Source organism: Oreochromis aureus, linkage group 20 (assembly GCF_013358895.1).
Source record: "Oreochromis aureus strain Israel breed Guangdong linkage group 20, ZZ_aureus, whole genome shotgun sequence".
NCBI lineage: Eukaryota > Metazoa > Chordata > Actinopteri > Cichliformes > Cichlidae > Oreochromis > Oreochromis aureus.
Window position 1 is genome coordinate 1,196,463 of NC_052961.1, and position 27,791 is coordinate 1,224,253.

Sequence of the window (27,791 nt, forward strand, 5' to 3'; positions counted from 1 at the left end):
CTGCTGTTTACTGTCAGGCTCTATTTTTAGCATTACGCTATCTGAAAGGGAGATACAAACCTGTTCAGGTGAATTCTCTCTCTCACACACACACACAGCAGAGGTCAGCGCTGCTGTTCATGAAACACACCGTCCACCCTCCGTCTGTGTGTGTCCAGACTAAAAGTATGATTGTTGTCGTGGAGTCTCTAACACGTGCTCCTGTGTTAACGCTGCTTCTGTACACGTTTCAGCTTTAAAACAAAATTCTATCAATAATGAAACTTTATCGACACTCTCTGTACAATCGTGTCCATGACAGTTTTTATTTATTGTTCTTAGAAGATTAATTAAAATAAAGAAAAAGATTTTTCAGTTGTTTGTTAGTTTGGGATATTTCTGCTGTTCTCAGTTTGGAGCCCCGCCCACTGCTGCCTCGTCACAGTCTTTTGTGAGGCCGGGCGTTCGGGAAGGCTTCTCCCGGTTAAACAGGTTACACACACTTCAGGAAGTCAGCGCAGCACATCAGTAAGGCGTTTTGCCCTGTGACATGTGAATGAGTCACGGCACACACACTCGTTTCCACAGTGTTTAAAAAAAACTTTATTCGTAGTGCTGTCACAGGTCGAAGTCAGACGTGTGATTTGGTGTTTATGGCTCAAGTTTCCTCAACTTGGCTTTGTTGCTCATGCATAAAAGACCAAAGTTGCATTGTTCTTAAATTGCATTGCAGGTTGCAACATAATGTTGTACAATTTAGTGGTACAGAACCCCCCACCCCCACCCCGAAGAGTTCTCTGAGTGTGGCTGAGTCACTGTCAGAGACGACACCAACACACACTAAGTCCACCTCCTGTGTGTGTGTGTGTGTGTTGTAAACATAGGCACTGGAGCTGTAACTAGCTGCTAGAAGAGCGTGAACACGCGCGGCGCTGCATCGAGCTTCGATGTGTAACGAGTGTCCCAACCTTCAGAGAGGGAAGACAGAATACTTCACGCCTGTGGGTTCATGAGATTAACCGAGTTCAGCCACGCCAGGGGCCTGTGCAGCCAGAGGACGCAGCGGTGCATGGGCCCAGCCTGAGAGGACAGGTGTGCAGGTGCGACTGCAGCTTCGGCTGCGTCTGCAGACTTTAACATTAAAGACACCGACGCCTGAACGCGTCTCTGATTCACTGCACGTGTGCAGGGAGGAAGCGATGGCGTGATGAATCAGGTCTTCTCAGAGGTTTGGGGCATTGATGTAATCACATTACTGTAATCACACCGACTGCTTTGTGGTCTTTTGTAGCGAGCGGCCAGATGTTTTAGTGCTGTAGGCGTGTCTGCGATCACATGTGAGATGTTAATATCCCCAACGCTGAGAGGACACTTTTAGGAGCCAGGCTGTCGCTGCTTCTCTGCATAGATTTGGGTCTTCTTCACGTATCAAACATGTTTCAATGCCCGTGTTACAAACAAACATCTGCTTAATGTTAGCTGTCGAAGCTGCTCTGACCAATCAGGACTGAGGGAGTCCACCGGAGCGCTGCTCTGTGACGGCAGCAGGCGGACTCTGGCCCGTGCCGCTAGCGTGGCTAAAATACCCCAGCAGGCGTTCTTATTGCACAAAATTATTTTTACCCAGAAGGCTTTGCATTCAAAACATACGTCATTCATTCAGGGCATGACCTGTGAGTCCAGAGTGCGCACGCACAGACAGACGCCGCACTGAAGTAATAAACTCTCATTTAGAAAACCGATGGTAGAAAACTAAAAAGAGCCGCTTCTGCGAATGAGCCGAGGGTCCGCGCCGTTTCAGGTACGAGCGGACGTCCACGCCTCCCCCACGCTGTTCACTCTGTCTGTAAACCCGAGTGTCGATCACAATTCCTCTCAGGAGTCCCGATGGATTTGGCAGACGTCTTCCCCACCTCCTCCGTCCCAGTACAGGAGGAGGATACCTGCACGGCCTACACCTCTATGGTCTTAAAATATATCTTGGCATATATGGAATCCAGCTGGCTGTGCAGGGCGTGGAACGAGGGTCTCTTGGAGGGCTCGATGGCCCAGCAGTCCATCATGATGCGGTAAATGTTCGAAGGACAGCGGGCTGGACAGGGCAGCCGGAAGCCCGACGTTAGCAGATCCATCACTTCCTTGTTGCTTTTCCCTGGAGGAGAGGGAAGCACAGAGAGGACAGACAGGTAAACACGAGCACAGGTACAACGAGCTCAGTCCAAACTCTGAATGACAGAAAGGATCCGAGTGTGGTGATTCACATAAATGACTCTTTCCTAAGCTTACTGAGAGCTCACAGCCACACGCTCACACGACAGCCAATCAGAGCAGCCACACAGGGACAGAAAGGAAGCCACACCAACCACCAAGGAAGAAAACGGGACTTTACAGGTGAAATTAGGAGTGTAGTGTTACCACTGCACTATCCAGCTGTGTGTGTGTGTGTCACTTTTTTATACACACACACACTTTTGTTTTGCTACGCTCAGTCTGAAGCAAGATGAAGGCAGCAGGGTGTGCCGGTACGATGCCCGTTGTTACTGCTGTGAGGCTTTTGTGAGGCGGTGCGCTCTGAATAGCTGCTCTCTGTTAAACAGGTTAGACACACTGAGAGTCCCACTGCGGTACCTTCATAAGGCATTTTGCCCCGTGACATCATCTCATACAGCAGCACCCCGAACGACCACACGTCCGACTTGACGGAGAAGCGCTGGTGAAGCGCCGCCTCGGGCGCCGTCCATCGAACGGGGATCTTTGTGTTCCTGCTGGCTGTGTACACGCTGTCCTGCACACACGAAGACCACAAAGATTTCAGTTAGAGTCCAGGACCTACGGTCCACCTCATCGTCTCGGCAGCACGTCCTCGAGTCCCCTCACACCTTACTCCCTCCCACCGAGGAAGTAAGGTGCGAGGGGAGTCGAGGATGCATGTTTATTGAAATGCTTCTGATCTGATGTCTGTCCACAGTTTCATCTCTAATACTCCCTGAAACATCTGCAGGGAACACAAATATAGATACATATATATATGATAATAACAACAGTAATAACGCTCTTATTACTGCTGTCACTGATTCATTTGATGTGTGTGAAGCTTCAGTTTCAGCAGTGACGTTTTAAAGCTTTAAGCAGAGCAACCTGCCTGAACCATATACATATTTCACATATTTTGCCCTTCAAAATAAAAGCACCTTCTGCTCTTCCACAATAAAACAGCGTGATGAACAGGAAACGTTACCCTGATGATGCGAGCCAGTCCAAAGTCGGCCACCTTACAGACGAGATCGTCTCCCACCAGGATGTTCCTGGCAGCCAGGTCTCTGTGCACAATGTTTCTGTCCTCCAGGTATGCCATGCCCTCTGCCACCTGACTGCCCATGTAGATGAGATGAGCCGAGGTGAGCACCAGGCCTTCGGGAGCTGAGGAGACACAGACAGCCAATCAGAGATGACCATATGACTAAAAACCAGCAGCTTTTCTCTGTGATCAGATACGCCACGCGAGCTTTGTGTGTCAGGTCAGTTATTGCTCGGTCTCCATTTTGGTTTGGGGCATGAAGCCAGCAGCAGCCTCCTGACAGCATCACAGTCACCCACAGCCAGCTGCAGGATGCTGATGAGGAATCAGCCTCGCTGAGAGAACGACAGACGGACATCAGAGCGGTGATCCTCGCTGGATTCACAGGAACTCAGTGAAATGTTTTTGTCTGCAGGTTTAGCTGAATAACAGTCAGCTGACCGCCTCTTCTTCACGTCGCTGATGTAGGGTCAGGTCAGCGTCTTTGCTTCGTTTGTGTGAAGAACTAAACCAACCGAACCTCCTCGACAGAGAGAGGAGCGAGGAGGCGAACGAGCCATCAAACATGACTGAAACCGTGACATCACCTCCCTTCCAGGATGTTACACCGAGCCTAAAGCAAAACATCTCGCCAAAATCTAAAGGAGACGTCTGATGCTCGTTACCGCAGCCTGACAGCTTAACGAGACATCGAGAAGACGACCGAGGTCAGAGGTCAGCAATAAGAAAAAGACTGGGCAAAAATGGCCTCCGTGGGAGAGTCCAAGGAGAAAACCAGTGCTGACCAAAAACATCACAAATCACACATCTGCCAAAAACATCTGGATGATCCCCAAGACTTATGGGAAATGTTGTGTGGCCTGACGAGACAGAAGCTGAACTTTCTGGAAGGTTTGAGTCCCGTTACGTCAGTGTAGCTGTCGCATTGAAATGTAATTATTATGTGATTGCAATGTTCAAAATTTGGTGTTTGGTGTTCTGGATTCGTGTTGTGTTGTCGCCACCTACTGGTGGACCTGAGTGTGGCGCTTTGTGGTGCGCATGCTTTGGGGTGATGCTCAATTAAGTGCACGAAGGCTCGAGCCAGAAAGAGAAGGCTGGCTTGTGTAAAAGATGGAAATATGGAAGATATGGACTACAATTGCTCATGAATGTTCAGTAGAAAGGCGCACACGGTATGTTGGTGCATTTACTTTGTGTGTATGTTTTATTTGAGTTTTGTTCTGCTGATGTAATATCCGTGTTTTTCATTGATCATTTCACCATAGTTTTTCACAGTGTTTGCTGGTGAAAAGAAGATTAAAATACTGGCTAAACATCAGTTGGAGCATGGCCCTTTATTCTACTTCGAACATGAAAACCCTTCAGGAGCAGTTACAGTCAGCCTAACGGCGTTTCATACAGAGACCATCACAGCGGCAGGCCGACGCGGTGGTGGGAGTGTGATGGTGTGGGCAGCGAGCCCACCTCTGGACACCTCAAACAACAAAGTCTGGACTGAGGTGCTTCAGCGTGACCTTAAACAGCTGTTTATGCTGGAAAACCCTCAGTGTGGCTGAATTCAGACAATCCTGCAGAGCAAACGTCCCCCAGCAAAGTGTGGCTCATCACAAACGCTTGACTGCAGCTCTTAGGATGACTGTTCACAGAGCAGGAAGGTTTGGATAGCTTTGTTCTTTTAACGAATGAAACCATCATCTGAAAAACGCACACAGGCAGAGCTTCTACGCAGAGGGCCTCAAAGTGCGGTCTGTACTTACAGCTGTGTGTTAAAGTCCTTCGCAGGAACAACCCGACTCATGTGTGTCTGTGCGAGCTACTGCTACTTGCTCCACAAAGGCATTAACAGGCAGTGGTGACTCACCTGGATGGGCTCAGGAGCTGCTCTACACGCACATCAGTGTTTGTCTTCAGAGTTCCTGCCACTCATTCCCTGAGGCTAAGCCGTGGACGCGTGCCAGCTTCCTGCTGTGCTTCCACAGAGGTCACAGAGTTTTTACTGCTGCGCTCGAAATACCTGAGACGCTGATCGCTCTCCTCCCTCTGAAGGCTTCTTTTTATAACGGCAGGCAGAATCACAGGTGACCCCATCCTTACTGAAGGTGACAGATGGATGCTGAGGGGGAAGCAGCGACTACAGGCTGACTTGATTTAAGCTTTTTTCACACGTCTGAGGACCGAGCTGCTGTGGGGGGCAGACTGCCTGAGAAGGCTCTCCGAAGAACCCCACAGAACAAACCGACGTCCTGTTTTAACCCAGTTTTAAAAACAACTGTGTGTGTGTGTGTGTGTCTGTCTGTGTGTGTGTGTCTGTCTGTGTGTCTGTCTGTGTGTCTGTGTCTGTGTGTCTGTCTGTGTCTGTGTCTGTGTGTGTGTGTGTGTGTGTGTGTGTGTGTGTGTGTGTGTGTGTGTGTGTGTGTGTCTGTGTGTCTGCGTGTGTGTCTGTGTCTGTCTGTCTGTCTGTGTGTGTGTGTGTGTGTGTGTGTGTGTGTGTGTGTGTGTGTGCTCTCACAGGCCAGGTAGGACTTGAGGCTTCCTTTGGTCATGAGCTCGGTGACGATGTAGACGGGCTCTCCTCGGGAGCACATGGCCAGCAGCTGGATCAGCTTCGGGTGGTGGAGGCTCTTCAGCGCCTGCACCTCCTTCACGAACTCATCCTGCTTTGTGTCCTCTGGAGGAAGATGAGGAGGACAAACAGAACTCGTAACACATCCTTGTTGTGTCTTTTCACACTTTTTTCCTCAGCTGAGACATTTTGTTTCGTAGTATTTTTATGCTTTCTGCTGGAGTTTCATCATTTATTCTGCCCTCACCTTTGAATCTCATCCACTCACTTTCATGTGTGCGTTAACAAACCTTCAGCCTACGGAGCTGAAAAATGACACTGAAGCTCCAAAGAGGGCGATGAGATACACGCCGTGCCAAAAAGTGAGTTATGGCCTACGGCAGCGACTGATGGCGGCGTCACTCACAGGAATCCAGATAACACCTGAACCTGGAAGCTCGCGTTCAGGTTTCTCTGGAGCTGAGAAGCAGTTTATGATCCGACATGCTGAACACAACCTCCGAGCGGCCTGTCACAGCTCGGAGCAGCACGCCGTCAGACCTGCTGTGAAACCTTTACAGCAGAAATAAACGTGTAGATAATTTCCTCCTTCACCAACACCTGTATTAAGGCTTATTAGGGGCGTGGCCTCTTTGACTGACAGGTGACTGTAGCTTCTACCTGTCTGCTAACTTTTTAAATATCTGACCAATAACATGGCTGCTGTGAGGTCACTGCACTAACAGACTGCCTGAGGAGGCGGAGCTTCAGGTTTGGTGCACAGTGAGATTCTGGGATTTTGATTGGGCGTCACTGATCAGCAGGTATGTGATGCAGTCATCCGGTCTGCGGGTGGATGTGGAGGTTGCTCCACCCTCCCTGCTCTCCACCTGCCTCAGGCTTCTGTCCATATTTAGTTTAAAGCCCTGAATCAACATGTGTGTGTTTGGCCTTCCGATCCAAGCCCAGCCTGTGTTTATTCTATTTGAACAGGCCGCGTGCAGCAACATGAGCACGCTGAGGCTCGGGGGTCACATTTTCTCACAGCTCGAATAACCAGAAATGTGACACAAAACATCTCCGGCACGCCCCGCAGACTCGCAGCAGGTCTGATGGAGTGCTGGCTCCGTGCTGTGACAGGATGCTTCGGGCTGAGGTTGTGTCAGCATGCCAGTGTCGGGACAGTCGGATCACTTTAGGCAGCTAAGAGTCATAAACTGCTTCTCAGCTCCAGAGAAACCTGAACGCGAGCTTCCAGGTTCAGGTGTTATCTGGATTCCTGTGGGTGATGCTGCCGTCAGTCACAGACAGGCTGAGTGTCGGCGCTTCACTGCCACCTGCAGTTTAAAACCCTCAGCCATCATTTCTGGATTTCCCCTGAAGCAACAGTGTTCAGGGAAAATCCAACAGACGGAATAACCGGTGGAGCCGGTGATGAGGTAAAAGCCCCATTTTTGTGAATGGACTCTGGCCGCTTCACTTCCTGTCCAACTGCAGGTGAAGTGGCGTCCGCTCAAACCCGCACTGAGAGTGTGGGTTTGTAACCGTAACACATTTAAACAAACCCTGAATTCAAGCAGCGCCAAATAAATTCACCTTGTAGGAGAGGTCAGAGGTCAAAGGTGACCTCTTAAATCTCCATACGGTACTTAGTATATGATGACGACAGTCAGCACTCTTGTAAGAATCAGTTTTAAGGCTTTCTGTCAATCATGAAGTTAAAGACGTCGGTGGTCTGAGGTCAAACTTTACTGATGTTAACTCGAGCGTACAGAATTCACACTAAACCTTTCCAGCTGTCGGGTTTACAGAGTGACACAAAAAGGCAGGACAAGCTTGTCTTGGGTGATAAAAACACTTTTACATTTGTGATGTGAGGACAAGACAAAGCTTTTGCTTCATGGCCCAACAGCTGCTCGCCTCACAGATACGCAGCGTTAACCTGAACACAGCAGATTCATGACCAAACACGAAGCATGCAGTTTTTACCCACTCAGGTCCACGAACACGACTCAGCGGTTTAAACTAGAGATGGACTGATCCGATATTACGTATCGGTATCGGTCCGATACTGACGTAAATTACTGGATCGGATATCGGCGAATGTGTAAGTTCATCTCTGAATGTTTGTAAAGCGTTCCCATGTTAAGCTTAACAACCGATATATGGAGCGACTGCCTCTCTCTCTCTCTCTCTCCCTCTCCTGCTGCTACTTCAATCGTGAAACTGATCAATGATCAGCTGATCGGCTTTTCTGTGGCGAGTCCGTCTCTCTTCTTTGTTTTTGGCCCACTTTGCACCAGAAAGAGGAAACCAGCGGCTGAACAACAGCAGCACGTTTAAGCTTGATAAGCTGTTGTTAGAATTTATTTAATATTACTTTCTACACCAGGATCCTTTTCTAGCTGACGGCTGGTAACTGTGCAGGGGCGGATCTAGCAAAGTGTAGCCAGGGGGGCCGATAGGGCATGAACAGGGAAAAGGGGGCACAAAGACATACTTTTCTTTCTTATTCTCATTTAAAATGTCTAGCTTTAATAAATAATTATCTGAATCTTACACCCAAAGTTTTAATCTGATGTAAAATGTATAGAAGTCCATTACTGTATATAGTAACTGTTAAGTCTAATATACCCTAGTAAGCTATACTACTTTTTCCTTTGGGAAGGTACCATCTGTGCAGTCTGCAATTCTGTAGAAGAAAGATGTTGAATCTATTTAATTATTCTTGAAAAATAATTTATTTCTGTGCATTTTTTTTTCACCCTGCATCAAATTAAAGTTGATTACATCGATTAAGCATCATGAGGTGGAGGGTGGGGGGTGGTTCCCTATTTTTTTTGCTGGGAGTTTGCAACCCTATTAGTTAGGTTGCTTAATATTTCTGCTAAGTACTCTTTAAAATACCAGAATAGGAAGGATGGAGCAGGTTTAAGTTTATTAGATTGATCAGTGTTGCTGAACTATGAAATATTTTGGGTGCAGTGTATTTTTTACATACAGGTATAACAGAATAGCTTTAGTGTTGTTGTTTATTTAAACTTGAGTATGAACTTATACAAAATGCAGCAAGATATTTAAAAAACAGTTTTATTGATTAAAAAATACACTATATCGGATTCATATCGGTATCGGCAGATATCCAAATTTATGATATCGGTATCGGACATAAAAAAGTGGTATCGTGCCATCTCTAGTTTAAACAAGTTAAAACTTCAGTCTGACTGATGCTCTTTCAAAGCCTTACCTTGTTTGAGCGTCTTTATGGCCACCTTCCTCTTCTCTGTGGTCCAGAAAGCCTCCCACACCTCCCCAAAGTGGCCTTCTCCCAGTTTCCTCTGGAGCCTGAACTCCTCTCTGGGCCTCTCCCACGGCTCCATGTCGAACAGCTCCCGCTGCACAGAGACAACACGGTGAGTCCACACCACGCTCGCATTTCCCTAAACGCCGAGTAATCAAATATCATCTGACTCAGCAGTTTAGAGTGAGCCGCGTCAGCACGAGCTGAGACACAAACACGAGGCTCGCGGTGGGAAACGTACGTTAACCAGGGAGGTGGAGCCTGACAGCTGCGTCTGACTGCAGCATCTCCACTCAAACTGCACTCAGTCAGTCACGTGCTCTGGATGCTAACGGACCTGAACAAAGTTCACGTGTGTTCGTTCATTCTCCAAAACCTGCAGCGTGGCATCGAGATCCAGAAACAGTCATGAAAACACATTTTTGTTCTTCTCAGGCTGCCACACCAACGCCTCGGCGTGTGAACAGCAGCGACGGTTTAATGAACACAGAGACTCCAGCAAGTTTCTCAGAAATTTATTGACAATCACACATTGGTTCTAATGATCGAGAGCATCAGCAAATTAACACATGAGTGAAACGATTCAACAAATGAAACCACAACAAATCATTCGAGTGCTCGTCAGCTGATTCACAAAGCAACCAGCTGCTCGTCGTTTCCGCTGAAGCGTTTCTTTGTGGATTAAAAAAGAAAAATAAAAAGAGGAAAATTCTTTTTCAAGATGAAAATTCAAGACAAGCATCTGCACAGAGTGTGGCTCAAATTAAAGAACTTGAAAAATTTCTTATAAAAAAGACATTTCAGTCTCGAATGAGTCGAATCACAGCTTTCATAAAAACGTTAAAATGTTTAAACTGCAGTCACAGTTTAAAGGATGACGGGCAGCTTGCTCGCTAAAAACCATTCAAACCAGCTGCTTCATCACTAAAACCAAGCAGAAGACTGCAAACAGCAGAATAATCAAGTCCTCCGTCAGCTTTGAAGGAGGACATCAAAATAATCACTAGAACTGAATCTACATCAGAATCACTCATTGGAAGCTTATTGAAATATTACAACACAACAAAGTAATCAACACTAGAAATAATACATCGATTCAGTGCTTACATTTACTCCCAGCTGCTGAAAACTATAAAAACTGTAATAAAATATTCATAGAAAAGCAAAACAGTCGAAGCAAAAGATTCAAAAAGAAAAACAAATAAATAAAACTGGTTCTGCAGATTTCCATCAGTCACAGTGTGTGTGTGTGTGTGTGTGTGTGTGTGTGTGTCTGTGTGTGTGTGTGTGTGTGTGTGTGTGTGTGTGTGTGTGTGTGTGTGTGTGTGTCTGTGTGTCTGTGTGTGTGTGTGTGTGTGTGTGTGTGTGTGTGTGTGTGTGTGTGTGTGTGTGTGTGTGTGTGTGTGTCTGTGTGTGTGTGTGTGTGTGTCTATGTGTGTGTGTGTGTGTGTCTGTGTGTGTGTGTGTCTGTGTGTGTGTGTGTGTGTGTGTGTGTGTGTGTGTGTGCGTCTGTGTGTGTGTGTGTCTGTGTGTGTGTGTGTGTGTGTGTGTGTGTGTGTGTGTGTGTGTGTGTGTGTGTGTGTGTGTGTGTGTCTGTGTGTGTGTGTGTGTGTGTGTGTGTGTGTGTGTGTGTGTGTGTGTGTGTGTGTGTGTGTGTGTGTGTGTGTGCTGTGTGTGTGTGTGTGTGTGTGTGTGTGTGTGTGTGTGTGTGTGTGTGTCTGTGTGTGTGTGTGTGTCTGTGTGTGTGCGTGTGTGTGTGTGTCTGTGTGTGTGTGTGTGTGTGTGTGTGTGTGTGTGTGTGTGTGTCTGTGTGTGTGTGTGCGTCTGTGTGTGTGTGTGTGTGTGTGTGTGTGTGTGTGTGTGTGTGTGTGTGTGTGTGTGTGTGTGTGTGTGTGTGTGTGTGTGTGTGTGTGTGTGTGTGTGTGTGTGTGTGTGTGCGTCTGTGTGTGTGTGTGTGCGTCTGTGTGTGTGTGTGTGTGTGCTGTGTGTGTGTGTGTGTGCTGCCTGTGTGTGTGTGTGTGCCTGTGTGTGTCTGTGTGTGTGTGCGTCTGTGTGTGTCTGTGTGTGTGTCTGTGTGTGTGTGCGTCTGTGTGTGTCTGTGTGTACTAAAGCACAGTGCACACACCCACAGGATGAACAAAGTGACTCATCTTCAGTCTGTAGTTGTTGTTTACTTTTCTCTAAATGTAAACAAACAGGAATCATGTGACGCACTGAGGCTCTGAGGAGAAGCTCTAACTTCTCGTCTCAGTAAAGTGTTTGGACCTGAACTGTGAATAAAACCTTTTATTCAAATAGAATTTCACTTGTACGAACACTCGTGGGACGACAGCGTTTACCTTAAAGTCGTTAAAGGTGTGATTGCATAGAGAGATTTTAGTTGTGTTGCAGTTTTTGATTCCCGTGTCTGTAACTGTGTCCATGTAAAACCCTCATCACTCCATGTTTGTATGTCAAACAGCTGCTGATGTCATCACCACACGGTAAAGAGGGGGGTTCACAGGGAGCGGGACAGGCTGGGAACTTTTCCTGGATTTATTTGGGATAAAATGTATTAACCTCAGCTTGTATAAAGTGTTAACATTTCATAGACCCATTTCACTCTGGTGTGGTTAAGTTCTGCTTAAGTGGAGGACGCTCACATTCAGCAGGTTAGCACATCTCAGGTGAGTTTTTGTCACAGCCGCCTGCCAGGGCTGAAAAGATCCTCCATATCAGGGAAGGTTAAAGTAGTCGTCATCATCATCACTATTATTATTATTATGATGAGTTATTAGCCGGTGATCCTGCTGATATCTTGGAGGTGTTCGGAACATGATCATAAACAGATTTTCTGTTTTGAAACGCTTCACGATCAGGGAGGTTCAGGCTTCCTGTGTTATAATCATGTTGTCGATAGTACTGGACTGTACAGGTAATCATTTATGGACCAGTTATAAGCAGCAGTGTTTATACTGAAAGGTTTTTGTGGACCACAGTTATGCAGTGACCAATGAGGTGGCTGGTTTTACTCCTGTGAGAATTTAAAAAGTAAAGACACAAATGTTAGGAGATGTTCAGCATCAGGATGAAGGTTTGGTCTCTAAGCTGTTAATAGTCAGTCATTGGTCCCATCTGCTGTTCATTAAACAAATGAAGACAACACATCAGATTTAAAGTGCTGCAGAGACTCCTGCTGCCTGCAGGGGGCGCCTGTGTCTGCACTGCATCTGTTTCAGAGCTTTGATTTAACCTGAGCTGAGACTTCAGAAGCAGCTAATCTCATCGCCCTGTGCACAAGCTTCCTCCTTGGGTGTGTGCATGTGTGCAGTGTGTGTGTGTGTGCGCGCAGTGTTTCTATGCATGTGATGCGCTTCTGCTTCAGTGTCTCCGGCCTCAGAGAAACAGCCTCCTCTGGAAGGGAAGAGAGAGAGGGAGGAGTCACTGGTTGACCTTTGCTGCTGAAACACGATAAAATCAGTTGAGCAGGAAAAGCTGCAGACCGAAGCTCAAACTTCCCGACTGTGGCGTGAGGCGGTGAGGAGGTGAGCAGGGGAGGAGGGGTCGGTGGCGGTCTGAAACGTTGGCGCGCTCTGCTCCATCGCCTCCCGCCAGACTGAGGAGGCATGAAGACAGACTGCAGCTCACAGATGACACAATTACACTGCTGCATGCTTTTATTCTGAAACTCTTCCACATACTTTACTTTGTTTATGACACTTCAAAGATGTTTTGTCTATGGAACGTCTCTACTGTCAAAATGTGAGTTAGGGGCCGGAGGGGGCCAACGGTAACATGAGGTGATATAGTTCAGAGGTCAGAGGTCAGGAGGAACGCTCCAGCCACAGCGTGCCAGGTTCACCTCCGGCCGCTTTCAGCTCCGAGCTTCTGCAACAACCAATCAGGTGTGCTTGTGCAGTGTTGCTTAAACATTCAAGTTTCAAATGAAAGTAAAAAACCTGTTTGTGGTGAGACTACAGAAAACACAGCGACTGCATTCCTGTGATTCCAAGAAGCAGGAAGAGCTCATCCTGCAGGTGATGCATCACGCTACTCATTCACTGAGCACCTCGCAGGCCAATGCATGATGTCATGTTGGGCGTGTCCATCTTTTATATACAGACTGTGGACCCTTGCAGGGGTTGGGTGTTAGATGCAGATGTTTGCTGATGTAATTATTTGACTTTGCTGTTAATGCACAGAATAGAAAAATAGAGGAATCGTTTTACTGTTAAAAATAAAATGCCGTTTTTAGCGTCACCGGTTGGTGGGGTTGGGTCGCTGTGGGCCCACCCCCTCAGTTTAGCTACGCTCCCCTCCCTGCACGGTCACCCGGTTCCCCACCCACTGTGGCCCCGCTCAACATCCGTGACCTGCTCCCCTGGCACTAAATACTCGTCTTTTAATGTGGCCACAGTTTCCAGTATGTTTATCGGTCACATATGGGTCCCTGGCTCGTGTTACAGCAGGTATCAACATGTGTGGGGAAAATACATGTTGCTAAGCAACATGGTATGGCGTGATTGTGTTTTACACTCATTTCTGTGGCGTCCTCAGTGGCTCACAGTTATACATCAGGGGTGGGCAACTCCAGGCCTCGAGGGCCGGTGTGCTGCAGGTTAGATGTGATCCAACACAGCTGATTCAAAAGTCTGACCTCCTCAACATGTCTGAAGTTCTCCAGAGGCCTGATAACGAACTAATCATGTGATTCAGGTGTGCTGACCCAGGGTGAGATCTAAAACCTGCAGGACACAGGCCCTCGAGCCCTGGAGTTGCCACCCCTGCTCTACATGGTCACGTGATCTCTTTTGTTTCTGCCCCACGGCCTGAGCTTCACTGTACGATGAACACACCTGTTGCAGGAAATGATGAGGTCAAAACGAAGCCTCGGCGCGTCTAGTGTCGAACATTTCAGTAACAACGTGTGTGAACATGATGCAGATGTAAACCATTACTAACTAGTTTAAAAAAATCCAAGGTGGAAGATGGCCATCATTTATATACAGTCTGTCATCCTGTTACTTGGGGCGAGCCTTTATTTTAATATTATTACTGTTTTTAGTAAATATAATAATAACATAATTATATTTACTATATTGGGTAAATATAATTATGTTATTAATAAATAACTATAACATTAATTATATTATTATATTATAATTATATACAGTTGATGAGTCTTACCTTTCAACACTTTCAACATTAGCACATATTCATGCAGCATGATGAAATATAGACTGCTGTAATTCTGTTCACGTCTGTGTACTTCTATTGTTGTGAACTCCGACTCAGTCGTTCGACCCTGCAGCGAACCTGCTTCATAAATGTAAGGGCCAGTCAGAAGGGGAGGAGCTAAACCTGCTGGTTTCAGACAGAGGATGCCGTGGCGTGCAGGTATCAGCTATGAATCAGCTGCTCTGTCCAAACAGAAATGAGCAGTAGGCGTCATATTCATAGAGAAATGTAACGTCCACAGCTGGACGGCCAGGATCGAGCATGTTTAAGTCTTTCAGCTCGCTCTCCGAATAAAGACTAACTTAAAGAAGTAAACCAGAGCCTCGTAGCAGTGACGTGTGAAAAATAAAAATGTGCTGTAGCTTCAACAAGAACGAAGCCCATCAGGTTTCAGCCTGCGAGGTAAACGATGGTGACCTGCCTGCAGCAGGTCGGAGTCGGCACAAGGATAGAAGTAAAAACCTTTAGTTTCAGAGTCCTACCTGCTGGGCGCATGGCTCCTCCAGCAGCACGCCGAGGCTGCGAGAGTTTTTCTGGTAGTAGGCGATGAGCTCTCCCAGTGTGGCGAAAGAGATCTTATCCGTGATGAAGTACGCTCCGATGGAGGAGCGCTGGATCCGGAAGTGGGACACTTTCCCCTCGCTCCGAGCTGTAACACAGAGGGAGGAGCTTAATGTGTTTATATCATCAGGTTTTTACTTATACTCTGAGACCAGTGGGACACCGAAGAGATCCTGGATGCTTTAACTGGACTCATGATGGGAGTAAATTTACTGTGAAGCAAAGACGAGTTTCTGGCGTTTAGAGGCGGCGTTTTTGGTCCAAACCTGCAAACATATCAGTCATAAACACAGGGTCTGACTAAAGAGGCCGCCTGAGACACAGGAGACGGTCCACTCATCCACAGGTAACAGCAGGATACGACATGTAAAGTCAGCTCTACCTGCACAGCTCAAAATCAGCCCATAAAACAGTGAGGTGAAGTCATTTGATGTGAAAAGCATGAAGCGATGAGCTGCCTGAAGCTTTCCCCGTTTCTCCTGAGCACAGGAGCTCCTCACAGGGATCCATCATTCCTCACAGACTCCTTCGTTTAACAGACAGAAAGACGAGTCACTCAGAGGATCTCCCAATTCAGGAAATACGGCAGATGTCCCGCCTTCTAACTCCAAAGAATCAGCTGATAGCAGTGATGAGGTCGAGGGTCAGGAAGGTTTACGTAAGCTGTGTGCCATCAGGGGCAAGTGCTGCTTATCGTGGTAACGCCATGTTTGTTTGGTGGGAGGAAACGGACGTTAACAAGGTCGTTAACGAGGCTCTGATGATGGACATCTGAGCACGAGCAGCAGAGTAACCTGAAGGGGAAAGGTTGAGCACAGTCGGTGATCTTTGGAGATATTTTTGCATTAGATGTGAGCTGTGAACCCAAACATGCAGCTTTCAGTGCAGTGACAGCTTCACAGCGCTCACCAGGACTCGTTCAGGGGGGACGTCGCCACACGAGCTCGAGCTCAGCATCAACCTCCAGGAAGACAGTTAAGCTTTGTGCTTCCTCCAGAGTAAAATATATGTATATACAGTCATAATTAAACATGAACAGTTTAATAATACAGGGTCGTTTTTAATACTCATCAAACCTCCTGACAGAAGAAACTTAAAGAGGCGGGAGGCAGAATGATCAGAAACGTTCTGCAGAGCTTTAAGAGCGTTACGAACTAGAGATGGCACGATACCACTTTTTTATGTCCGATACCGATATCATAAATTTGGATATCTGCCGATACCGATATGAATCCGATATAGTGTATTTTTTAATCAATAAAACTGTTTTTTAATATCTTGCTGCATTTTGTATAAGTTCATACTCAAGTTTAAATAAACAACAACACTAAAGCTATTCTGTTATACCTGTATGTAAAAAATACACTGCAGCCCAAAATATTTCATAGTTCAGCAACACTGATCAATCTAATAAACTTAAACCTGCTCCATCCTTCCTATTCTGGTATTTTAAAGAGTACTTAGCAGAAATATTAAGCAACCTAACTAATAGGGTTGCAAACTCCCAGCAAAAAAAAATAGGGAACCACCCCCCACCCTCCACCTCATGATGCTTAATCGATGTAATCAACTTTAATTTGATGCAGGGTGAAAAAAATGCACAGAAACAAATTATTTTTCAAGAATAATTAAATAGATTCAACATCTTTCTTCAACAGAATTGCAGACTGCACAGATGGTATTTCCCAAAGAAAAAAAAGTACTATAGCTTACTAGGGTATATTAGACTTAACAGTTACTATATACAGTAATGGACTTCTATACATTTTACATCAGATTCAAACTTTGGGTGTAAGATTCAGATAATTATTTATTAAAAGCTAGACATTTTAAATGAGAATAAGAAAGAAAAGTATGTCTTTGTGCCCCCTTTTCCCTGTTCATGCCCTATCGGCCCCTCTGGCTACACTTTGCTAGATCCGCCCCTGCACAGTTACCAGCCGTCAGCTACGTAGAAAAGGATCCTGGTGTAGAAAGTAATATTAAATACATTCTAACAACAGCTTATCAAGCTTAAACGTGCTGCTGTTGTTCAGCCGCTGGTTTCCTCTTTCTGGTGCAAAGTGGGCCAAAAACAAAGAAGAGAGACGGACTCGCCACAGAAAAGCCGATCAGCTGATCATTGATATACAGGGTGGGCCATTTATATGGATACACCATAATAACATGGGAATGGTTGGTGATATTAAAGTCCTGTTTGTGGCACATTAGTATATGTGAGGGGGCAAACTCCTCAAGATGGGTGGTGACCATGGTGGCCATTTAGAAGTCGGCCATCTTGGATACAACTTTTGTTTTTTCAATAGGAAGAGGGCCATGTGACACATCAAACTTACTGGTAATGTCACAAGAAAAACAATGGTGTGCTTGGTTTCAACCTAACTTTATTCTTTCATGAGTTATTTACAAGTTTCTCTTTGTTCACAGCCATTGACATGTCGAAGAGGTTAACACTCGAGGAGCGGATCGAAATTGTGTTGATATCTGGTGAACGCAGTAACCGGGTCATTGCAGCAGATTTCAATGCAAGACACCCTACGAGACCACCCATCTCCCATGCTACAGTTAGCAAACTGCTTGCTAAGTTTCGTGAAACTGGTTCAGTGTTGGATTTGCCAAAATGTGGACACAAGAAAACTGTCACTAATGAAGAAACATCAGTGGCTGTCCTAGCTTCATTCAGCAAGAGCCCACAGCGTAGCTTTTCGCCGCATGTCACTGGAGAGTGGCATTAGTCGAACATCCTTCGGGCGGATATTAGCTACTCACAAATGGCACCCTTACAAACTCCAGCTACTGCAGCATCTCAACGAGGATGACCCAGATCGGCGCACAGAATTTGCAGAATGGGCAAAACAACAATTGGATCAGGACCCTCAGTTCACGCAGAAGATTTTGTTCAGTGATGAGGCAAACTTTTATGTGAATGGTGAAGTTAACAAACAAAACCACCGCTAATGGTCTGACACTAACCCACATTGGATGGATCCTCCAAGACTGTTGGAACAACAAAGTGATGGTTTGGTGTGGTATATGGGGTACAACGATAGTGGGTCCATTCTTCATCAATGGAAACCTCAAGGCCACTGGATATTTGAAGTTGCTACATGATGATGTGTTTCCCTCTTTATGCACTGAAGCTGGCACGTTCCATGAGTTTTTCCAGCAAGATGGTGCACCACCACATTATGGGTGCCAGGTCCCAGCATTCCAAGATGAACAGTTTCCTGGAAAGTGGATTGGTCATCGTGGGCCAGTTGAATATTTAAGGTCTCCCGATCTGACCCCTTAGACTTTTATCTTTGGGGTCATCTGAAGGCAATTGTCTATGGTGTGAAGATACGAGATGTGCAGCACCTGAAACTACGGATACTGGATGCCTGTGCTGGCATTTCTCCTGCGGTGCTGCTATCAGTGTGTGAAGAGTGGGAGAAGAGGGTTGCAATCCAACACAATGGGCAGCACATTGAACACATTTTATAAGTGGTCAGAAACTTGTAAATAACTCATGAAAGAATAAAGTTACGTTGAAACCAAGCACACCATTGTTTTTCTTGTGACATTACCAATAAGTTTGATGTGTCACATGGCCCTCTTCCTATTGAAAAAACAAAAGTTGTATCCAAGATGGCCGACTTCTAAATGGCCACCATGGTCACCACCCATCTTGAGGAGTTTGCCCCCTCACATATACTAATGTGCCACAAACAGGACTTTAATATCACCAACCATTCCCATGTTATTACGGTGTATCCATATAAATGGCCCACCCTGTATATTGATCAGTAGCAGCAGGAGAGGGAGAGAGAGAGGCAGTCACTCCATATATCGGTTGTTAAGCTTAACATGGGAATGCTTTACAAACATTCAGAGATGAACTTACACACTTGCTTTACTTCTCTCTGGGATAACTTCCTCGGAGATGAAATGCTGGTTTGGTAGCGAGGCTACAAATACACACAGCCGCTCTATCACGTGACGCATACTGCTCCGACGTGCTACGGTTATGAGCCGAGTTACGCCGTGTCGCAAGTTTTGTGAGGTGTTTTTTTGATATTTAATGGATCGATTACATTTTTTATTTCTCGCCGAAATCCGATCCAGTAATTTAGGTCAGTATCAGACCGATACGTAATATCGGATCGGTCCATCTCTACTACGAACCCTCCTGATTTCTGTTGTTCTCTTGTGAAACTGTGGACATGCTTTGCAGCACTGGCTGCACACGCACACATATGCAGCAGTGTTACATGTACTGACATTCAGAAACACGTACACGCTGTGCCGCACTCTGCTGTGTGCAGAGCCCCGATGATGCATATTTCAGCAGGACTAGCACAGTGAAAACTGAGCATCTAACTGCAGCATTGTCCCCCTGGGACCGAAAGGACCTTGAAGGGGGCCGGGGGGGCGGGGGAGGTAGAGGATGGAGAGGAAAAGCTGCAGATGCGGAGACAGAGAGAAGAAAGAGCTGAGCTGGAGGACGCAGTACCAATAACTTCAAGGCCACAAATCCCAGAAATCCTCCAGCACATAATCCTGATTAGAGAGCTGCTGTGGTGACTGCAGCTCTGAGAGCGCAGCGAGCTCATTCACATCACAGAAAGAACCAATGAGCTGCTAAAGCTGAACTACTCCGTTTACTCACAGCTTCCCATTTTATCTCTACATGACTCCAAAATAATCCTTCTTTACATGAACAACTGTCTCACCACTCGGACTCTATAAGCAGGCTGTGAAGTAGTGAGAAAACGTGTTCACGTTAGCTGGGTAACCCTTTCCTGGTGCTGCTGCTGCTCCTCCTCAGCACTTCCAGAGTGTTTTCCACAGAGGACTGGATGTCAGCGTTCCGGGTTTGCTGACACACCTGCGACGTTAAACCCACAGAGCGGAGCAGGAACAGCATCTCTGAGCTCCAGCCCAGGAATCAGCGGTTACTGTGCAGTCATACACCAGCCCATGTGCACTAAACTGGTTCTGCTGATCTGCTTCTGTCTGTGAGGTTGTATGTGTGATCTTTAATATTAGTTGGGCTCCACAGATATGTACCAGCTATCACCTGCACAGAAATGTACGCAGTGTTTTCTAATGGACGTATAACCTAAAGGAAGTTTGGATGATGGGAAGCGGACGGCTGCAGTCTGCGCTGCAGGGTTCACAGCGGTTACTAAACATACACCGAGCTCTTGATCTGAAACTGCTCATGCTCAGTACAAACATGTGACTTATAAGACAGGAAGTAAGAGAAGGAGAACGGGTCGACTGTTATTTGTTTTTTTCATGTTGTTTCTTCAGAGTTTTAGGAGCTGACACTGAGCTGAATGCAGAGGTCAACACATCAGCTTAGTGTTCCAGCTGGAAAGGTGAGAGAGTCTGCCTGGCTCCTCGTGTCCAATCAGAATAAAGCAGACTGACAGAGTCATTAATGTGTTTTTAGCCTGAAGTACTGAGGTTACTCACACAATCTAATCCATCTCAGACAAGTAAAAACTCTGACTGTAACATTCATTTATACATGTTTACTTCAAGCCACTGTGGGTCATGGCCCTGCCTGTGACAGCTGAGCTGGGGGCGGAGTCTTCAGTGACATCATCCACCTTTCATTAAGGTGGCTGAAAAGCAAACAAAGGAACAGCAGACGCACAAAGAGTCACTTTGCTGTCAGACCGGTCCGGCGAGCGGACCTCTGCACACCCACAACATCCACACATCACACAGAAGACGTGTGACACTGTCAGACTCACACAGTGAATACCAGCAGACATGTTTACCTGCTTTTACAAATTCCCCTTCTGCCTTATGGAAAAGACTAGGGCTGTGCGATATGACCAAAATCTCATATCCCGATATTAAGACATCTATCGTCCGATAACGATATAAATCACAAAAATGTAACATTTTCTGTAAATTCTGTGAATCTCGGGCAGCTCGACTTGCGTGAAGTGTTTCCAGCTGGGCGTCACGTACCTGGAGTCGAGTGTTTTAACTGATGCATGAAACGATACATTTTTAGACATAAGTTGTAACGGCCGCCGTTTTCTTTGTGAGTATTTATTACACAGCGTGCTGCGGGGAAAAGCCTGTTCTAACGTTTGAGTCTAAGGTTTATTTTTTAGCACCTGGTGGCTCTTTTTTGCTTCTCATCCGTAAATAATCTGCTCTTTCACGTGATTCAGTTTATTTTGAAAAGTCTCAACAGGATCTTGAGCTTTATTGTGAAAGGTTTATGTGGAACATAAACAAGCGGACACGCGATGGTGTTACCGTCGTTGTTGCTAACCACAACGCATAAAAACAGGCGCTTGTCCATCTGTAGTGTGATTATATTAAATATAAGAGAAAGAGAGAACTTTAAGAAATTAATATAGCCGCTACAGCGACCATCAAAACGGTGAAAAAATATTGCCGTAAACAGTTTATTTTGCGACACCACGAAACAAACGATAGCGTAAAATGAAACGATAGACGTTTTTATATCGTCATCCGATATATATCGTTATATCGAACAGCCCTAGAAAAGACGGCGTCACACAGCTTAACAATAAAAATCAGTCGAGCACAGAAGTAACAAATACGATGATCAGTCTGTTTCATTTGCCTGAAAGGATGATGATATGCTGCTGGTTTGTAGGAACAGCAGTCCTGTGTTGGTGTCACAGCAGAGCGCTTTGCAGAGGTCGTCCTGATGGTAGCAAAACATGTTTGAATGTTTTATGTGACCCGTCCTAGTTCTGCTATAACCTGATGTGTCTACATGTTACATTTTCGGCATATTAATGATTATTAACATGTGACTGCTCACGCCTGTACTCAAAGCTGTATTGTTGACCTAACTCCATGGCTAAACTTCATGTGTGAGGAAGACACCTGGAATCTATCAGACAGACACAATGCACACCTGTGCAGAGCACAGTCCCAGACCGGTCCCAGACCGGCATTCAGAGCAGACCCGGCCCTCATATCAGCTCTTTTACCAACCTACTGGGATTTAAATGCCCCTGAACACACCTGACCTCTGCCTGCTGGTCTTAACCAGGCCATCGTGTGTGGAGCTCTCATCAGTCTCCATTCAGACACAAAACAATCAGCTGCAAGTAAAAAAACATCTGCCTTCATTGTACTGCGATAAAAGCTGTTCGAGGAGTGACCTCACACAGAGGAACCAACCAATCACGGCTGGCTGCAGACCTTCACTGACAGCAGGGCTGAGGAGGGCGAGAGAAGGTGATGGGCGGAGGACACGACGGGAGAGGATGAAGAGGAGGAGGAGGAGCAGGAGGAGACACCTGCAGCAGGTGCTTAAATCAGCTCTGTTCCAACCCGTTTTTTACATTTTTAATCCTCGAGTGTTAGAGAGTACTTTAAATCGAGACCTTCGCCGTCTCGCTGCTGGGCTCTGACGGACGCGTGTCTGAGGGAAGGACCTCGGTTCGGTCACTTTATGGTGAGATGGTTCAGTCTGGTTTGGTCTGTGTTTTTAACAATAATGTGGCTCTTTTACTGGGAGGATCTGACTGAGACTGAGACTGGGAGATGATTGGCTGTTGTTTTCCTGTCCGCACCCTGGCCAATGACCACGGCTGTGGCGTCCTCAGGCCAGAATCACGTCCACGCCTGCGAGTTTCCTTTGAAGGCGGACTGCTGTGTACTTGTGGCGTCTTCTCCTCCAACTTTAATTTTAACACCCACCTCAGGCAGTTTGTCTTTAAGGGGTCAGAGGTCGCTGCGAAGCACTCACTCACCAGAGATAGTGTACTCGTCACTGTGACTCTCACTGATGCGAACCAGGAAGGCGCCATCTTTGTTTTGGGAGGCGAGCAGCAGCTTCTCCGCTTTCCCACGGTTTATGTTCCCATAGTACCACCTGCACAGAGACGGAGGGGGCGGGATGATGGGAGGGAGGGAGTGGATGGAGAGAGAAGGAAAGGATCAGACGTGAAGAATGCGTCACACATGAAGCCATACAAGAACAAAAACACACGCGTGACGCCCGGTCAGTCTGACAGACGGAGCCGTGCGGTCCCGCCCGTTTGCTCACACCAACCCGCCTGTGTTTACTTTGAGTTATCAGAGAGGGTGGGTCTGAGCGGCACGATGCTCGGGTTTCACTGAAACCAGCTCAAACTCGAGCAGCAACAGAGGTTTGTAAACCAGAGTTTAATGATGCTGTGGGAGAAACACATTACTGACTCACCCTTCACTAGTTTCTGTCAGAAATAATAAAGAAAGCAAAAACACCAAATATTTCCTGGTTTCAGGTTTACATGGTTCACCTGCACGTTTTGTGAAAAGATTCACCTGCAGCGTTTTCCAAACAGCTGAAAAATAAAACCTGCAGTTCCTGTGCCGTCCAGCAGAGGCAGCAGAGAGTCCAGCAGAAATAAGCATGTTTACAGCCTGATACACACACTGATTGGTCCCCCCTCATGACACCTGTACGGAGGAGCAAGTTTTTAAAAGTCGCCTGTTTAAATTATATTAAGGACTAAAGTTTGCATTATTAGGGGGTGTGTCCTCTGACAGGTGAATAGAGACACAGGTAGCGGTAGCTGCTAGGCTGAGCTGGACATGTTTGTGCTGTTGGAGCCTTTTTGATGACATCATGTGACCAATAACATGGCTGCTGTGAGGTCACTGTACAAATAAGGCTCCAGTTTCGGATTTTATTTGGATGTTCCGGAGCGCCCACGAGCATGTTTCTGTCCATGCTAACTGAGCTACATAGCATTAGCTGGTAATTTCATGCTCCGCCCTCTCATCCAAAGGAGGATGGATTTAGATTACATAACAATGACTATCAGAAAACAGTCCTATTTTTAAACTGACCATAGGAGAAAAGTCTCTCGAGTTTTAAACTCTGGAAATTTCCACCAGATTCTTATCATATGCTTTGGAATGATGAGGTCAGATCTTCTCGGGTGATTTTTAGTGGGTGTTAAAAGTCAAACTGCCTTCCTGTTCACGTTCACAGACGCAAAGTAACTGATAAGTGTTTCTATGGAGGCGTGGCCTGCTTCCACGTCATTTCCCAGCAAGTTAAGGAGATAAAGGAATTTGCATTAGATAGCTGTGCTTGGAAATCTTGATATGAAGCTCAAAGTAGAAAAGAAGGTCGTGTAAGGCTGTAAAAAGGAAGCTGACTGAAAAAAAACACAAAAGCATCTGAAAACGCACAGGTAACACTCGGGCACAGACAGGTGGGCAGACTAGACAAGAAAGGGGTGAAACTGGGTGAACGGAGCAGGAAAGGAAGCGATCCAAAGCCCTGAATCATGATGGCTATGAAAATGGATTTGACAGGGACGCAGCTGAACATGAATCCAGCTCAGATCACAAAGCTGAAGTTCTGCACAGACAGTTTTCATTCTCATAAAAGCAAAATAAGTCAGAGATACTGAAACACTCAGCTGCACCGTGTCCAAAGAAAAGTCCCCAGCCTAACTGAGCATGCTCACAACTCCCTGAAGACAAAACTGAGGGCACAAAGACCCACAAAACCAGCAGCGCCTGAAAGCAGCTGCACTGCAGAGCTGAGAAAGCCTCACAGAGGAGGAAACCCACGCCTGCCTGTGTGTGGGTTACTTGTCCTTACATCCAATCAGGTTTGAGCGTGTGAAACTGGACGAATGAGGGAATATAAAGGCTGAAATGAATAAATGAAATGTTTGTTAATGCTTCATTAAAGCTGGAAATCTGAACCGTGCGTCTGGATTTCTCCATTTAACTTTGATGGACTCTTTCAGTCCCGCCTGCTTCCCTTCCTGCAGAGGACACTTTAGTGTTTTTTTGGTATATTAGCCTGAAAACATGGCTTCATTTTCCCTCTGATGATTCTGAGATGATGATAAATGTTCCGGTGGTTGTTGAAGGGTGCAGATGTGCGAGCTGGGCTGTGATGTTCTGCAGTCCAAACTTCAGCAGCCCGACTCATCCTCTTGCTCTGCTGTCAGACAAACGCAGTCACTGTTGGGTCGGCAGCGTTCACACCGAAGGTGAAGCGGAGCGTGCACACAGAGCTCAGCTGACGCCTCGATGCAGGTGTATGAATAATGGAGCACCTGCAGCTGCGGCCCGGATACCTTCAGACATTCACACCTGACTTTGTCTGAACGCCGGGACCGTGCTTTTTATTCCTCTGCACACAGAGTCTCGAGACTTTTTGGCTTTCAGGGAGGTAATCGTGGAGAAAGAGGGTCGAAAACGGCAGGAACGTTTGGAGGGTCAGCTGACGTCTGACTACAGAGCACACACGGGCACGCAGGAGGATGAGGGTTAAGCTGCTCTCAGTAAGAGTTCATGTTGTGTCTCTGATGGGCGGAGACAAACGCCGTCACATGACAGGAAGAAGACGCTGAAAACTTCTTTCTTCTGTTGACTGCTCACTGTGCTGAAGCCCCACCCACAACTCCACACCACTCTTACGTCACTTTGTTTTCTCCAGTAAATCTTAAAACACCTTAAACAGTGTGAAAGCAGTCACATGACACAGTTCTACCAATTACAGATCCACTCGGCTCTAAAAAGCAGGTTTCTTTACTCTTTAAAAAGCGCCCATCTGCACTTGACCTTTGACCCTTTGGATATGAAATGGCATCACTCTGTCCTGTTTAGGGTTTGTGTTTTTGGCTACTCAGCACCTCTGTGTGTTTCAGAGCACACGCGGAAAAATACACGGCCGTAGTTTTCCGTGTCCAGCGCTCAGCGCCTGAAAGAAAATAAAACAGGTCCCGAAGAGTGACAGGAGGCGGAATTATTCTGGGAGGCACCGGGAGACGGCCCATGGTGTGTCATCAGCATTAAGTCAGGTGGAAAGGTGTGGGCTAATTTTAGGTGGATCTTATTATGTGACTAATATTTTCACAGTCACCTGTTACTGTGGCCCCGCCCTTCCTTTTCCTCAGACTCAGAGCCTGAACCAAACCAGAAAAACCTCAAACTGTCAGATCTGTCCAACACATTTAGTTTCTTGTTTAGTTTCAATTTTAGTCCTTAAGAGCCTGAAGTGTCATTTTCTGCAAGCTAAAGGGACACTGAGGCTGTCGGAGGTTTGGAGGAAAACAAGCCTCATGGTGTCCCATCAGACCTGGGATCAGACCTGGGATCAGACCTGGGATCAGACCTGAGCTCAGACCTGGATCAGACCTGGGATCAGCGTCAGGAGTTTCAGTCCCACTGTCAGCTTTTATTTTGAAGAGTCTGTTTCTCTCTGCAGCACACAGACTGACTCCAGATTAAATATCTGCTGCATCAACAAACATGCAGCCAAAGCTCTGAGTGAAACTCATCTGAAAACTCAAAGTTTCATTCATTTAAACGACCGTGAACGTGCTCAAGTTCACACTGACGTCCTAACTCCATTCAGCAGTCCACGCCGTCACTCCGAGCTGCGGGGGTCGCCCCTGTGTGAGTGTGTGTGTGCGCGCGCTGGGGGGTTACCCGTGGCACTCACTTGTGTTTGGCGAACTCGTCCTGCAGCAGAGCCACGTAGTTGGCGGGGACGAGGCCGGACTCCAGGCTCCCGGTGAGCTTCTTGGCCAGCACGTAGTCTCCGCGCTTCTCGATCACCGACAGCTTGTCGCCCTCCTTAACCGTAAGCTCGTCGTCGCTGCGGGCCTCGAAGTCGAAGAGCGCCGCGTACAGCTGCGCGGGCCGCTTCTTGGGCGCGGGGACGCGGATGTCCCCGGACACGGTGCGGATCTCGGCCGCGTGCGCCACCGGGTTGGCGATGACGTGGTCGCGGTCGCGGGGCCCGGGGTACCGGAGGCCGGGCCAGATCCGGTCCCAGAGGCACGAGCAGCAGGGCAAACACGCGCGGCAGCAGCTCTCCATCCCGGCACGCGCAGGTCTGTGCCCACCGCGGCCCGTCGCTCTCACCGAAATGCGTCCTCCAGCACGCACGCGCCTGCCGCTCGCGCCTGCCCCTCTCCGGAAACATCCCGCCTCGCCGGCGGGCGGACCAGAGGAACCGGTTTGTTCAGCTCCGAGCGGCGGGACGCGCGCGGCGGCTGCGGGAGTGCGCAAACGGAAACCGAGGCTATGCGGGTCGGGCACCGGAGCACAGCGCGGAGGGTCGGGTTCGGAGCTCTGCGCGCCTCCTGCTGCTCACACACCTGCAAACCGAGGGGGAGGAGCCCCGCAGGTGTGTGCGTGAGAGAAAGAGCGAGAGAGGAGGGAGGTGTGTGTGTGTGTGTGTGTGTGCTGGGCCTACATCCTGTCCCGGGACACCCGGGATGACCACGTGTCCCACCTGCTATGGAAGTTTTAGCATTTGTGACGTCACAGGAACAGATGCAGATGCATCTGAAACTCACCTGACAGCCCGCCACACGTTCCGGTGTTCAGGTGTCAGTCCGCCCGTTACAAACACACCCACGGTGACTCATTAACTCAAGGTGCAGAACACTGGTGTCCAACATGAGGATCGCAGGCCCTCAAAGGGCCACCACACAGATGTCAGAAACATTTGAGCATTTACAGAATAAATAATTAATGAAATGTGAGTGTGGCCATAATTCTAACAACTCCGATTTATTTATATTCCTGCAGTTCCTCTGACGTCCAGCAGAGGCAGCAGTGAGTCTGTCCCGTGTTGAAACCTTTCAGCACAAATAAACATGGAAGTGCAGCTGAAATATGTAAAACCAAACATACACGTACTCATATAATGAATGAATGATTAACAGGCTCAGTATAAACTCAATGTTTAATGACATCATGTGACCAATAACATGGCTGCTGTGAGGTCACTGTACTAACAGACCAAGAAGGCGGAGCTCCAGATTTGGTGCCAATGAGATTCCAGGATTGTGATTGGATGTTATTCTGTGTATGTGTGATGCTTCCACACAGTCTGCGCTAACCAAGCATCTTTTATATACAGTCTGTGGTAT

At 47.1% G+C, this 27,791-nt stretch overlaps 1 protein-coding gene across 1 annotated transcript; it reads right to left on the reverse strand.

Moving 5' to 3' along the window:
- Positions 1-562: 562 nt before the first annotated feature.
- On the reverse strand, positions 563-27,097 carry zgc:194282 (tyrosine-protein kinase Srms). Its single transcript, XM_031749884.2, has 8 exons — positions 26,351-27,097; positions 22,644-22,765; positions 14,823-14,989; positions 9,070-9,217; positions 5,790-5,948; positions 3,218-3,399; positions 2,608-2,764; positions 563-2,131 (listed from the first exon to the last, which is right to left on the reverse strand). Exons 1-8 carry the CDS (start codon positions 26,728-26,730, stop codon positions 1,932-1,934), a joined length of 1,515 nt encoding a protein of 504 aa, XP_031605744.1. The 5' UTR covers positions 26,731-27,097; the 3' UTR covers positions 563-1,931.
- Positions 27,098-27,791: the final 694 nt, after the last annotated feature.